We start from the raw sequence: 14,785 nt of genomic DNA on the forward strand, positions 1-14,785 counted from the left end.
TTAATAGAATCTAATTTGCTAATATTACCCATTAAGAATATTTTCTAAATTGGCTGTGATGTACATTTGATATGTCTTTAGGAGAGGACTAATAATCAGATATTGGGTATTAAGTGACCCTCTTCAAATTAAGAGAAAACAAAACAAATCTTTCTCCTCTCTCGCTATATAGATAGAGATAGAGCTATAGATGTGCGTGAAATATCTCTAAGACAAAGGCATTTTACTAGTGGAAAATGTTAAAGGCTCTTAAAAACCAACCTCCAAGCCTTTGCATTCCCCCTTAATTCCTATAAAATGTGTCTTATGCAAGTCAGCTACAGAATGTGTAGAATGACATCTGTCTAAATCTCCTGGATGTGTCTTCTTCTAGATGAGTTCTTGTTAGTAAATTAGGCTCTTCTCTAAAATAAATCGGGCTGGTGGGTGTGTAAGGAGAGTAAATATTCAATCCTGTATTTCATATTTTTAATCCCATCAATACATACCTCTGGCAATAACAACAAAAGCGCAATTTCTTTCCCGGTTTGCAGGCCCCTTTTATAATATTTTTCACATCTACTGGTCTGGGATCTTGAAATAGTGCCGTGAATACATTTACAAAGGTGAGGAGTCCCACTGGTTCAGATTCTGCCCTCACTCACATCAGGGTAAATCCGAAATAACTCCATTTCCAACTGGATATAAATCGATGGAAGACCAGAATTCTGACCCACTGAGTTCCATGGGGCTACTCATCTAATCGTAGTTATTCTCTTGGGTAAGTGTGCGGGACCGGGCTCCTTCAGGAACAATCTCCAGTGCGTACCAATAACAAAAAGAGTTTGTGTGAAACGCCTTGGGTAATCCTTGCTTTTTTTTTAAACTTCCCTAAGAGTCGAAGAGGCTCCGAAATGAAAATACCCCTCATGTTATTAAAAGTGAAATACGAGCTTGCTGCGCATTTGTCATCTTTCTCAGCTTTATTGCCTCCCAGGAATGATTTCCAAAACTCTCTCTCTCTCTCTCATAACGGATTCGGAGGAACTTTCCAAATGTTATGATAGCTTGAAAAGGAGTGGACAGATTTAAGTGCATTGTGCCGCTCAAACTTGGTTGGCTGGTGGGAGCGTGTTTATGATATAAATGATGGATAAACAGCCACGGCGGTGGTGGTGATGGTGAATAAGTGTGTATGGACCTATTGAACATTAATTGAAGCCAAACACCTGTTCTGGATTTGCAAGATGAATTGGGCATGACTTACCTGTAATAAATATATTCTTGGAAAAATCCTAGTGCACCTCCTATAAATAATTATGACGCATGTCAGCTGCTGAGTAGATACTTTTCTGTAGTATATAAATTAAAACCCAAAAGGCTGCAAGAGTGTAACTCTGAAACAGAATCCAAAGGTCTTGCGATCCCTAGTGAATGGAAACCACACAAGGAGAGCTGCAGAATTAATCTGTTTTGGCTACTTTGGAGGTTTCTGTTTGTCCAGTGGTTTATTTTTAATTTACACCTCCATATTTCATCTTCTTGTATCCTTTTTTTGGGGGGGCTGAGGGGTTGGAGGATAGTCTGTGTTCTTCTTCACAGCTATATTTTAATACCAAATCTATCTGTTGTGAGGATGCACTTTTATGTGTATACTGTTTTGTTTGGTGTACATTTTACAGAATTGAATAATAATAACGGCACACACCAAGAACTGCATGAAAAGTTAAGTGCTTTGCAAATAACTTGGACCAGGAAAAGCAAAAGAGAAATTGACCTAATTCGAGATTCTCCATGTAAATTGCATTGGTGCAACTTTGATATATTTGCACAGACGATGTACAAGTTCTGCTTGATTTATATACTAGCTGGATTCATTTTAGAGCTGTGCATTTATGAACGGGATACAGGAAGCGGAACTGGGAACAGTTATTTCCCAGAAATCTAGAAGAGCAGCTTTTTTTTTTGTTTTGTTTTGTTTTCAACATCCCTGCCAAACTTTCCAAATCCTTTTGGCTGTGAGGAAAAATGTTAAATATGTTGTGCTTGAACTGGAGAGCCAAAGTTTTTTGAACCCAGATGCTATTTATAAATAATATTTATTGTTTGCGGGAGGGGAAGAAATAATTTCTAAATAGCTCTGCCCATTGAAATACACATCTGCCAAATTTCACTCTGAACAATCAGCTACTTGGGCTGAAAGTTCTATGCTGAAAACAGACAAATATAAAGTGTGTTTTAAACACGCAGACTGTAACTCTGTGTAACAGTCACATTTTACTGATTTATAAGATCTGGCACAAGAAAAAACAGATGATCCATTGCTTACCGGAAACATATTTAACCACTATTTAAAAAAAAGAAAAAAAAAGAAAAAAAAACCTGTTGTTGTCATTTATTAGAAATGGCACCTTTTTCCATGAGATTTTTCTTCCTTAACATCCACTTGAAGAAGATGGAAAATTTCTGCGGACACAAAAGCTCTGATCCGGTATTCCTTTCTCTGGCAAAAAAAAAACAACCATTGACCTCAATAGCAGTTTTATCTTAAACCAGAATTGGATAAGGATTGTAGGATTTGATCCAGGATTTCTGAGCCAAGAGGCAATATGGCGTCTGTGCACAATATGTATCCTATCCTTTCATTTAAGAGAAATTCACTGTGTCATGTAGTTTTTCTTTTCAGTAGATAAGGGCAACATAGAGTGAATAAAAAGTTGGGAGTGAACTTCATAGCTATCGAGAGATTGAAGGGCGAGATTCCAAGATAACCCCAAATCCCAAATATCCTAGGGTTCATTCTGCAGCTGTGAAGAACATTCAGCATTAAATAATAATAACCAAGCTAAAAACTGATTGAAAAGGAATAAAAAGAGACAGGAAACAGAAATCAAAACTCAGCATTAAACAAACAGAATTTTTACATGTACACAAGTCTAAGAGGTTATGAAAGGAAATTCAGTCAGGGGTGCTTGCAAAACTCATGAAGAGGGCGAATAATAATAATCATCATCATTATCAAAAAGGTCCTGAAGAGTAAAACCTTTCTTTAAAAAAGTGAAATAAGTTTCTGTAGCCTAAAAGCAGAATGATCTACCTTTACCATTTCCTGTGCTGCCTCTGAGTCTGAATACCGCCGTCTGTTCAAAATCCGCAAGTGGTGAATGGGGGGGGGGGGGGAATCCTGGTCTGAAGAGAAGCAAAACAACTTACACATGTGGGCAATTTTCCAAGAAACGAAACTTTACTCTGGCTAAAAACGCAATCCGAAATGAGGTTTGTAATCTTAGCAGTTAATAACCCATTGAGACCCCTGGTACAGTAAAACCTTGTGTGCCTTTTAAAGGACAAGCTGTGGGAAAGAAAATTAAAATAAAGTGGCATTGTTGCTTTGAACCAGTATTGTGGATGCTGGAGTCTTTCGGCCTTTGAAATAATATTGTAAGTTGTTTGAAATAAGTGGGGGTCTGCGTCTCCTCTGGTTGCATATGGATTTTCACACGCATGGAACTCCATTGACTTCAGTAGAGTGGCTGCTGGGTTAGTGGGGATCCGAATTGGGACCCGGGATACAATTGGGACCCAAACATATTACTGGAGGGGAAGAGGGAAATGGAATTAACAAGCCTTGGGAGTGAGAGAAGGCCGGTGGCTTCCACTCAGGGACAGAAGGAAAAGAAAAGCGCACTAGAATTAGGTCGTTAAATAATTGCTTCAATAAAATCTATGGCATGAGACCCTGCAAAAAAAAAAAGAGGGGGGTGTCTTTCAAATAGCTATTTTTACAGCACTTTGCCAACAGCTTAGACTCATACTGAATGGGGTTGAGAGAATTTTAGGCAGGCTGGAACGCTGCGAAAGAAGTTGGGGTTTATTGTTGCATTTAACCAGTTGTTGTTCATTGTCATTCGTGTTTGTGGCGGGGTGGGTGGGGGGGAGGAAAGCAGGAGTTGATGTCATTTTGGAAACGAATCAGTTATTATACGGAGCTTTCTGTAGCAATCCCAACATCGCTGCTTCTTCAGGTGAAGTCGCTCTTATCCTTCTGATTTGGAATGAAAAGAAAACAAACCGCTTCAGATGTAAGCCAGGCAAATCAGATGCATCATGGCAACTAGTTTGTAATTCACAAATAGGATGTTTCCCCTTTTTCCTTCCCACCGCCCTTTGGGGAAATAGACTCAGTTCTGTTTTCAACCGGGGAGGGGGGGGGGGAAGATTCTGATCTCAGTTACAGCCCTGTAACTCCATCAGCTTCAATGAACCTTGCTGCTGTCTTTACATTGGTACAAGTGAGATCAAAATCTGGAGGCCATGCGTTTACAAGACAGGTTAGTGTTCGCCTTATGGGGATACTATTACCTAATCGCTGATTATTAACTTTGCAAGATTGTTCATTTCCGGCGCGATGTTCTGGTGATAATAGAAATATCACCTTGTTTCTATTAGAAAGACTCACAGAACTTGTTAAAAGTATGGAATGCAGATAGTTTTATGCTGACTCTCCCCCCCCCCTCTTTTTTTTTTCTCAATGGCTGCTAGTTTAATAGGGAAGATGGGCACATTGCCTACAACAATCACTAGTTGCAGGGATAAAGCATGCCCTCGGTTAAAGGCTATAAAACAGTTTTTTACCATTCCGACCCTAGAATAAACTGAATTCACAGCAATCCCTCGGCTACAGAAGAAATAGCAGATGAGAGTCGAAGCTTGTATATCACCTCTAACTTTAGTAATTCGAAACTCAAAGTGTGAGTGTAAAAAAAAAATCTCGTCCCAGACGATATAATGTTTACTTTTATGCTCATTTCATAAACTGATATACAGAAAGGTATTTCCATTCTTTGATATCATTACATAGTATATAGATATAGTTTTTAGGAGCCTACTAACGTGGAATATCTTAGGTTACCGAGAAATAACTTTGACCAATATTTCTACCACAGTGGAAGGCTTGTATTTACACACTTTTGCATGCATTATTCTTGTTTAGTTTCATTTGAAGATCATATGTTTTAAGTTAAACGATAAACTTTTGTTTTACTACTAAAATGAAAGCAAATTATCTACAGCCACACATGGAGGCGCGTGTGTACCCACCTGTACCAATATTTTTCATTTACCAGTATCGAAAACACCAGTGTGTTGTATAGCATCTGGAGTACATAAGTAGCATCTTATATATTCCATATTATGTTAAACTCAGATAGTAGCTATCATGTCGATTTCGAATTTAGGTAGAGAAGAAACAGGAAAACTCACAGACAACCGACTGCACGTTATCATTCAAACTATGTCTGATCATAGTGAAATAACTGAAAATAGAAAGTTATAGTTGTATGCATTTTTAGAAGAGGGTTTATAATGTACATAACTTAATAATATGGGGCAACTGAAAAAAACTGGAAGGAATTTTAGCGTGTTCCCTGAACTAATATTTTATAATTTAAGCATAGATGTGGATTTTTTATTAAAAAAAAAACTTCCTTCCCTTTATCTACATGAAGAAATTAGAGAATATCTTTTCAAGAAGTCTCCTGTCGGGAACGGATCCTGATCCCACTGGATTTAGCAGGAGCAGGATGGAGCCCTTCATAAGTTGTTAATTGTTTTGTGCGTCCCTATACATTCTTGCAAAATGGCACTGAAATAGAATGTTGAAAAAAACAAAAACCCAACAACCCTGCATACATAATCTCTGATTTTTATTATTATTTTTTGCAAAACTAATAGGGACTGTTGCCAACTTGCTTAGCCCCTAGATGCTAAAAAATCGTTAATATGGCTTGAGCTATAAATAAATAAATAAATAAATAAACAAACGTACCTATCATTTTCCTCTGATCCAACTGCCCTGAATAAACAAAATCGAGGAGAATAACTGGAGTAAATCAGGTAGTTTTATGTTCTTGTGTTTAAAAATAAAACCCCAACAACATGAAACTACCTAATTCACAAAGCAGTTCTAGTTCATTCCTGGGTCAAAGGCTAAAATTACCAAGAAAGGCGCCTGGGCGGCCATTTTGTTTGACATCACTTGCAATCTGAACTTTTATAATAGAAAACAGTTGCTAGGAAACAAAAGCAACAAAAGGATCTTTTCAAAGACAAAAAACCCCTACGATTTCACGAAATATCTATTCAGATTATTTCCTATGTACAGTGTCTAGAACGGATCTGTCCTGCAGGAGTTTACAAATAGTTTACAAATAGACTAGAGGAAACAGTAAAATACTATTGACTTTGAGAAACAAACGATTATCTCAGCTATAAATAGAGCACAAAAATTCCTCAAGCTTTTAATAAAAGCAATTGAAAGCATCTTTTTCCATGTGAAAATATTTTTTGAATAATCTGATTTTTGTTTTAAAAACCCCAAGTATTTGGATAACTTCCTTCTTACAGTAACAATAACATAAAACCAGTGAATTCTGGACATCAAAAATCATAATTAATTTCTCTTTCACACACCCCAAAAAAGTAAGTATAACTTGATCCAATCTTTTCAAAGTTTGAATCGATGGGAGCAATAGGAAAAGCATCACCACATCTATTCTATAGCTATAATTTAGCAACTCTAAGGAACCTGTCCTTTTTTTCCATTGAATATATAAATGCTGTGTTTATAGTGATTATAGAAAATAATTACCAATTTTATAAAGGGGAAGTATTACACCTAGTAAGCTGAGGAGAGGGTGAGGAAAGATGGTTGGATAACAGCAGAAAAAAGGAGTTTTTGCTGAGGCTCAAGGTTCTGTGAGATTTCCTTAATTCTTAGAAGACTCTTAGAACTTTTCAAGCACATGAAACGATTTAAATATAGATTCCTTTCAAAATATATAACACTGAAATTTTCTACTTCAGTTTTCCCGCTGCCATCATTTTTTAAATGTCATAAAATATAAAGTAAATGTCTTACCTCGTGTGCTGTATACTTCTATAAGTGGATTAAATAAATAAACCAACTCACTCGAAAGGCAATAAAGGAAAGACAGCCGTGTTTCTAAAGTTTCCTAGCGTTTAAAAGTTCATTAGAAGAAAAACCAAACAAACCAAACGCACCACAACAACGAGTCCGAGTTCAAGAGACGCAGGGAGGAGCCTGAAACTTGACTATAACTTAGCTTCATTTCATTAGCAAAGCCTTTAAAAGACTGGCCGGGATGGTGTATAAATCTATTGTACCGGAAATACAATAAAACTTAGCCATGTTGTTGAACTTCAACTTCAAACAGTTTACATCACATCAGGAGGTGAAGAGAAAGAAAACACAGATTTAAAAGAAAACACCACAACACCACCATCCAACCATACATTATAAAAGGGGAAATAACTTAGGATCAGAATATCAAGCATGCTAGGTTTTTATTTTTGTGCAATATTAGACCTCTTTTTGAAAATTACAAGACAGAGGGAAAAAATATTAGTAAACATCTTTGGCGGCGACTGCGATTTAAAATCAAGATGTACTTTTTATTTCAAATGCATCATTTCACTTTTGACCACAGTCATGACTGTGCACCAGAGAAGGAGCAGGTTCAGGTTTAAATCAAACTCTGGAAAAAAATCAAAAGGCTGTATTACTATCAAACTTTATTTGCGTTTCATTGACAAATAATCCACACCCCACACGTGTCAAAATGTCTATATTGAATTCTATTTGCTACAGAGACTTTTTAAAAATTGAAACCACTAGATCAGACATTTTCATTCCCTTTCTTCGAAGCTTCCAGCACTGGAGTGACTTTGATACTGAGAGCTCATCCACTTATACAAAACAACAAACTGGAAGAATATGTTTATAATTGAGCTTTCGCTGCTCAAATTTGGAAATTAAAGACACCCACCCCCTTAAATTACAGACTGAAACGACCTAGATAAGTGTGAAATACAAAGCTTCATGTGCCATATAATTTCAGGACCAGGTTTAAAATAAATAACGCAGAGTTTAATAATCATCATCATAAAGCTACATAAAGTATATATTGGGTTTAATCCTTGAGCTGGAATAACATTTTACAGTAATGGGACTCTCCCCCCGCCCTTTCTGGCTGTTGCGAAAGTTCTTCAAAATGTTTTAAATTTAGGCGTCACAGCCCAGCTAGTACTCATATAGCTAATGGATATCTGAGCTATAGGACAACTTCTACTCATCAAGAGATACGTGCTAACATAATTAATAGGCAAGGGGAAATGAAAGTGTATGCGTATATATCAATATCTGTGTATGTTTCTGTTATATATATATATATATATATGCTTTTGAATCTCAAGTTCTCATTATGGGCTTCCTTGTGCTTTATGTAGACCTTCACGACGCTATGTTGTTATTGAAATATTGTTATAACAAACTGTTTGTCAGGGTCCCCATCCATCAGAAATAGCCTCTGGGAGTATTTGTCATCAGTTCCGTGAGAGTGGTGAAATATTTTCAACCAGAATGTGTTACATATGGAAGGCGCTTATCGCATTTATATGGATAAGATTAAAAAGTTGGCTTAAAAAAAAAAACCCTGACAGTCTAGCGTTCTACGAGCTCCATTCCAAAGAAATGTCAGCGGGGCTATTACATTAGAGTGAATTCTTTTTATCTCTACTTCAGCCTAAAGGATGTTTCACAAACAAAAAAACCCTACGTCGGAATATTTCTTAACCACATGGTTTAGAAGATAATAAAATATATATTTGAAACCCCTTAACATTTTTACAGCCGCGATAACAACAAAATAAATAAATATTACCCCTCCCTTTCTTCCCCTCAAATTGATTTGCGTTGGTTTTATTTAGTCACTTGTCACAATGAGAACTGAGCTGTTTAATTCTGGTAGCACCCTATTATCTCTAGTCGTTTTTTCTCAGTTTCATCCTGCGGTTTTGGAACCAGATTTTGACTTGTCTAATCTGTGAAGTTGACACTTCGTCTGACCTCTAGGCGGCGCTCTCTGGTCAAATACATAAAGAAGAATTTCTTTCCCAGCTCCAGCGTCTGGTATTTAGTATAAGGGCTTCTTTTTTTTCCTTTCCACCCTTTGCAGTCAGCCAGCTGCCAGCTATAGGTTCAGCTTTTGTATCCTCTGCCAAGTATAAGACAAACATGTGTAACTGTGTTTTGATGGAAAGAAAGAAAGAAAGAAAGAAAGAAAGAAAGAAAGAAAGAAAGAAAGAAAATGACTTGGACAAAATTAGATTAATTTTCTATTAATTAAAAAAAATCAGAAAAAGCGACTAATTTGTCCGCTTAAAAATCAAAACTAGCTCTCTGCGAACCAAATTCAGAGGAAGGTTCTTGAATTTAGACTGTCAGTAACAGTCTGTTAGCTCCTTTTTCACTGAACTCAGGTATCTGTTCTAAACCCAAGATAAACGAAATTGAATTATGCTTTAAAAAAAAGTTTCTGTACGGCATGGAATAACCAAGATTTTCCAGTCACAAGCAGTTTTACATGAGATAGCCACCCAGGAATTAAATTAAAACCAGAAGCCTTTATATTACACAACTGCATATTTTTACCTGTTTCTTATTACCAGCGCAACCTACTTTATTATATTATTAATTCACTGATGTTCAGACGTACATAAAATAAGCAAACGCATCACCGTTTGCGAGGGCCAGTCTTGCAACGCAGACTCAAAGACTAACACCGCAGCATCACAAATGGCGATTAGCAAATTAATACAAGGTGCGCAGTGAAATAACCATGATCAGAGATCATGACGCCACACTGCCTTCATCTCCGAAATTTAGAAGAGAAAGCGATTGGCTGGAAATGTCCACAGGCTATGTAAGACTCCGAGGACCAGTGAAAATCATATCCAGTATAAAATGTCATACCCCACCTTTATGTGAACATGTACCAGAATAAAAGAGTGGTGGGAAAAAAAGTGAAGCGAGGAAAAGATACAAAATTGAAAGAGAGACCATCAATTTGTAATTTATGGTCATTTTTTAAAGAAAAGAGCTAAAGGTCACTTCAGGTATTAGACCTGCTCCTGAATCCCCCGGCCAATTTTTTTTGTGGTTTTACAATTACATGTTAACAATATGTTATTAAGTATTATTATTAATAGTAATACTATTTGACCTCCTGTGGTGGGAAAGTTTCCCACAAAGCAAAGGAGAAACTGACTATGAAAAGTGAACCTGACTAGACACAAGGTGCCGCTGTCAAATGCGCCCAGTTAAAATTCTCAGTCTAATGTCTTTTAGTCACTTTAGGAGATAGGCGCGACAATAGAAAGTCAACAGGATTCAGAGAAAAGAGTAAATTTAAAAAAAAAAATCGACGGTGTCCATTTAAGGGAGTCAAAGAACACAATAGGAAGCCATTCGACACGCCATTTTGGTCCGTCCCGCATACACCTGAACATATTGAAAAACAGCTGTCAGTAAATATGTTTCCAGGGACTAAAATCATTTCTAGACTGAGTCATTTTCTGGAGAGAAAATCCTAGAATCCGTCCCATACTTTATATGTCATGATAGCATGATCACGGCCCCCCAGGATCTGAAGAATTAAGCAAATCGAAATGTAGGAGTAAATTCTGCTCTCCCTGATATAGATCCTTGTACTGCAGACAAAATCAGGTCTCCCAACTGTGGAGGGGAATTTTTCAGACACTAAGAAATATATATATATATATATATATAAAACTATGGACGTGGTTCCATTACAGTTAATTTTTTTCTCAAAATACATCTCTTATTGTCCGCAGACGCTAAATATAAGTGAACGTTTTGTAAAGAAGATAACAAAAAATATTCCTCTGTAGCAAGGCACAAACACTAAACTATATTCCAGCCGCAGCATCCTTCAGGTTTTGTTTGCTGCTTTCTTTTTAATGTATTAGAGCTCAATAGCCTTGTTTCTGTGGCTAACATGGACTTATTTAAACATAAATAATTGAGTTTTAAATGCAGTTGGGGTTAAATTGATTATCGTGTGAACTCCAATCCTTAAATTCAGCACGGAACTTTAGTCACATGAACAATCCCTTAGACAACTCACGTGAGTAAAGTCTTTCATGTGCTTGGCAGGATCGAGCTCTCAGTGTGAAGAAAAAAAACTCAACCAAACTTTATTTTTAAATCTTTATTGGTCTCTGCAGATGCTGCAAAGTTACTGACTCAGTCAATTGAAATGTTCTTTAATTAGTAGTAGAGTATTTTGGCACAGTGGCTAAGTCTTTAAAAGTAATTTAGCAGCAGGTACAGCATAATATAGGAAACATTAGGTTGATTGCCATTAAATAATGGAACTTACCAAAATGTTTTAAACAAACTTATTTTATGATCCAATGAGCAGTCAATCTGTATTTGCACATTTAACTTCACCAAATTAAACTTTTAGTCTAGTTGCTTCACATATAGCCTCAAGGGATCATAGTGTAGACTCTTTTTTTCCCAGGCATTAACCTACTTAAAAAAAATAATGAAAAATCGAACGATCACAGCACTACCTATTTTCAGGGTTGGCTTTTTTGCTTCTATTACTTTCATCCAGTTACATTGATTCCAGGGATATTTTTGAAAGAGGTTTAAAATCTTTCTAATAATTCCCCGTTGTCAAGAATTAGAAATGCTGACTGGCAAGGAAACATAGAAAACTATGCTCCTATTTCAATAAAATAGTCAAATTGCCCACATCGGGTTAGGTTCCGAGGGGAACACAGTTAAGAATTCATAGATTAATTTGTTTAAATAATCTGGTTGCACTAAGAGGTCTTTTTCGCGGTTTTCAGCACTTAGTGGAAAACTATAAAAAGTAGGGAACTGACAGGAAATTGAATTTAAAGTTACAATAATTATGGAGCAAATGTATATCGACCTATCTAAGCTTTATGGAGAAACGGCACTGAACGTGGGGAGGAACATAAGCCGGACTAGTTCTCCCGAAGTAAGTGGACTTGGCAGTCCTGTTGAAATGACCGCATAGTTTCAAGTCTAAACCGAGAGACAGCCCTTCTTGTCCACTAAAAGGATAGCAATGAAATAACCACCATAAATAGCGTCGTTAAAAATATATCAGGAAGCAAAGACATTAGGATGGCTTCGTGAAAATAAAAAAAGGGAACATGGTTACAGCTAGGTAGTCCATTAAAAGTGCAACCTCACAATTTCTTATTTGGTATTTTTATGATGAAGATCCTGGTTGCAGTTTAAGAAATCCCCACCCTCACATACACCCCGCAGTAGAAAAGTCCTCTTTTGGCATTTAAATAGTTGGGACGAGTCCACATTTTTGCATAGCCTTGGTTATTTCATTTTAATTCGATTTCTAGGGTCGAAAGCGATAGTTGTTGTGTGTTTTTTTTTAAAGCCATGTTTGATTATGGACTGGAACGATAACCGCCCTCTCCCCCAAATACAGACACGCTAAGGGAGACAAAAATGGGGTGGGGATTTTGCCTCAGATCCTGACACTGGGAGGAAAAGAAGGCAAGGCTGGCTTTAGGTAAATATTTCAGAGAATTGGAACGAAATGATAATTTAAAAGATCGGGTCTAACTGGCAGTGCACGTGGCTAAACTGCCTTGGGGTTTCCTACACAGGTGTCTGCAAGTCTGACGAGAAGAATGCAATATTCTTTGGACTTTACACATGGGAAATGACCAGCGCTTAGCAGGTTCTGAAAGAAACCCTCCAAATTAGTTCCCTGGTCGCCTACCCGCCTTTATTCCAAACGTACCGTGTCCATAACTGACTTACCTGTGTGCCTGTGACTTTGGCTCTCTAAGCTAGAAGAATATCAGGGGGAAAATGCTTTTTTTGTTCAGGGGACCGCCTAGCCATCGCGAAAAAAATCATTCTTGCCAAGCGCTGGGTTATTTTATTTCATTTTGAAGTCTTTCCGATGGGCCCACTCAGGAATGAGGGCTGTAATTGAGTCTGGCATGCATGCTTGGGTGCTGTAAACTAATTTTTAACTAAAGGGTCATTGTGTTAGCGAGGGGGGGGGAGCCCCCTTCCCCCCACCCCACCCCCCCGCTCCTTGGCAGTCTGGCTAAAATCACCTTGTTTTGACTGCCAACCTGCTTTTTTACCTTCTTTCGCTATACAGTGGCCTTTCTTTTCTTTCTGTACCCACCTCGTATTTCTTGCGATGTTCTGTCGTCTTTAGGCCTGTCTAACAGTGGAGCCGCCTGGAGAAAAAAACGCTGCTCTTCCGTTTTGCCCTTCCCAGATGACCCAGAGCCGGGTTTCAGTCTAATGGACGCTTCATAATCCCCCTCTACAGTGTCCGAGCAGGATGACGAAGGGCGACTTCCTCGCCGATGCCCATTAGCAGCAGGGGGGGTGAAATCAGTAGGCAACGAAAGCACCTGGGAACCTGCTGGCTTGATGGCTACCTGAGGCTGTGAGGAGCCGCCGATGCGTTGACAAGGTCCAGTCCCAGGGCCGGTGGTGGACTCAAGCCTGGAGAAGGTGACCCCCTCTGCCTGGGGGGCTGGATAGTGCGCAGCATCAGATCCCACACTGGACGCCTCGTCTTTGCCTCTGGGTGCGCACCCACAGGGATCTCTGTGCTGCGGGCCCCCGTGCCCTGCCGGGTCGCCCCAACCTGGGTGGAAGGGAGGCGGAAGGTACCGCAGCAGTCCTGGCTGGTGGCGACTCATCTCACTCCCAAAGGAGGTAAGGGGAAATGTTTCCCCCCCCCCCAGTTTGCAATGGGAAGAAGGGGAGGGTGGAGGGGGGGAGATGGGGGCCGAGGAGCAGCTTTCACTGATTGCTTTGGGTACTAGCACCGATGGGAGGATAGGCTGCACGAGGAGCTGCACCGGGATCTGTGGGGCTGAGGCTGTGACAAAATATACTTTTGGGGGAAGGGAAAAAGGGTCTCTGGCAGTTGACTTATCTGCTAGAAAAGGCGTCTGCGAGCAACTTCCGGTGAGCGAACCAATCCGAGGTGGACATGACCGCTAGGGCCATCCCCATGGTGTCAATTTTAATGGGAAACTTTACTGGGTTTTTTTTTTCCAGAGGACTGGGGTGTTTCTCCTCCCAAAAAGCAAACATCTGTAGCTAAAGTTGAGCTTCTCCTTGTCTCTGCCTCCAGGCGCTGTGACTCCAATACAATTATTATTAACCTCCCCAATAATATTATGGGATGTTACTGGGTTTTTTAGGAAAGGCTTATTGCATGAAACCTTTGATGGGCAAAGGAGAAGGGATCTGAGCTGTGAAGAGGGCGGGAATGTATATCTGATCATGGACGGCAGACCTCTTCCCTGTACGCAGAACTAAATCTTAAGAGGACGTTGATTTCCCAGTTACACGTTTTTAACCCTGCCTTTGGAAGTTAGGGTTAAAGGAACTGAATGGAGAAGGTAACCTAACCAATCCATTAGCTTTAGCCACACATACAAAGAGAGAAATATACATACACCTATGGTATAACTATTAAAATAGACATACAACTGGAACATACATTAAATATATACTCATATGGCCCATACAAACGGTACCTGGCACATTGAGGAAGACGACCTGGCCTCCTATTCTGAATTTTTCTTATATATTTTTTCAATGTTCATACTGATGGGGACTATATAAATGAACCAATAAGTAAATAATTGTATTTTTAAAACTAATCCCCCCTCGGAAAGTTTTTCGCTGTAGAAAAAGCGGGGTAACTCGTCCTGCATTCCATGATGTTGCCTTTTTTCTGGATCACCTCGCTGTTTTTTCCACCGTTGTTAGTCACGAGCAGCTGGAATCGAGCATGTCAGCAAAAAAGAATTCTAATACTTTTGGGGCAGGCCATTATGTATTTACGATGGCTGGACTGTGAAATGAAACAAGTGTTAA

General features: G+C 38.7%; 1 protein-coding gene across 1 annotated transcript; it reads right to left on the minus strand.

Moving 5' to 3' along the window:
- Positions 1-7,342: 7,342 nt before the first annotated feature.
- On the minus strand, positions 7,343-13,838 carry LOC123356470. Its single transcript, XM_044999751.1, has 2 exons — positions 13,065-13,838; positions 7,343-7,535 (listed from the first exon to the last, which is right to left on the minus strand). The coding sequence occupies exons 1-2, from the start codon at positions 13,591-13,593 to the stop codon at positions 7,453-7,455; spliced, it is 612 nt and encodes a 203-aa protein (XP_044855686.1). The 5' UTR covers positions 13,594-13,838; the 3' UTR covers positions 7,343-7,452.
- Positions 13,839-14,785: the final 947 nt, after the last annotated feature.

The sequence above is a fragment of the Mauremys mutica genome, chromosome 25 (assembly GCF_020497125.1).
Source record: "Mauremys mutica isolate MM-2020 ecotype Southern chromosome 25, ASM2049712v1, whole genome shotgun sequence".
In the NCBI taxonomy this organism is placed as follows: Eukaryota; Metazoa; Chordata; order Testudines; family Geoemydidae; genus Mauremys; species Mauremys mutica.

What these genes read in the sequence shown, in the direction of transcription:
- LOC123356470 (XM_044999751.1), bottom strand. Translation starts at nt 13,593, where the DNA reads ATGAGTCGCCACCAGCCAGGACTGCTGCGGTACCTTCCGCCTCCCTTC. An exon ending in AACATCGCAAGAAATACGAG is followed by an intron (nt 7,536 to 13,064) that starts GTGGGTACAGAA and finishes ATTTTTTTCCAG; the next exon opens with AGTTTGATTTAAACCTGAAC.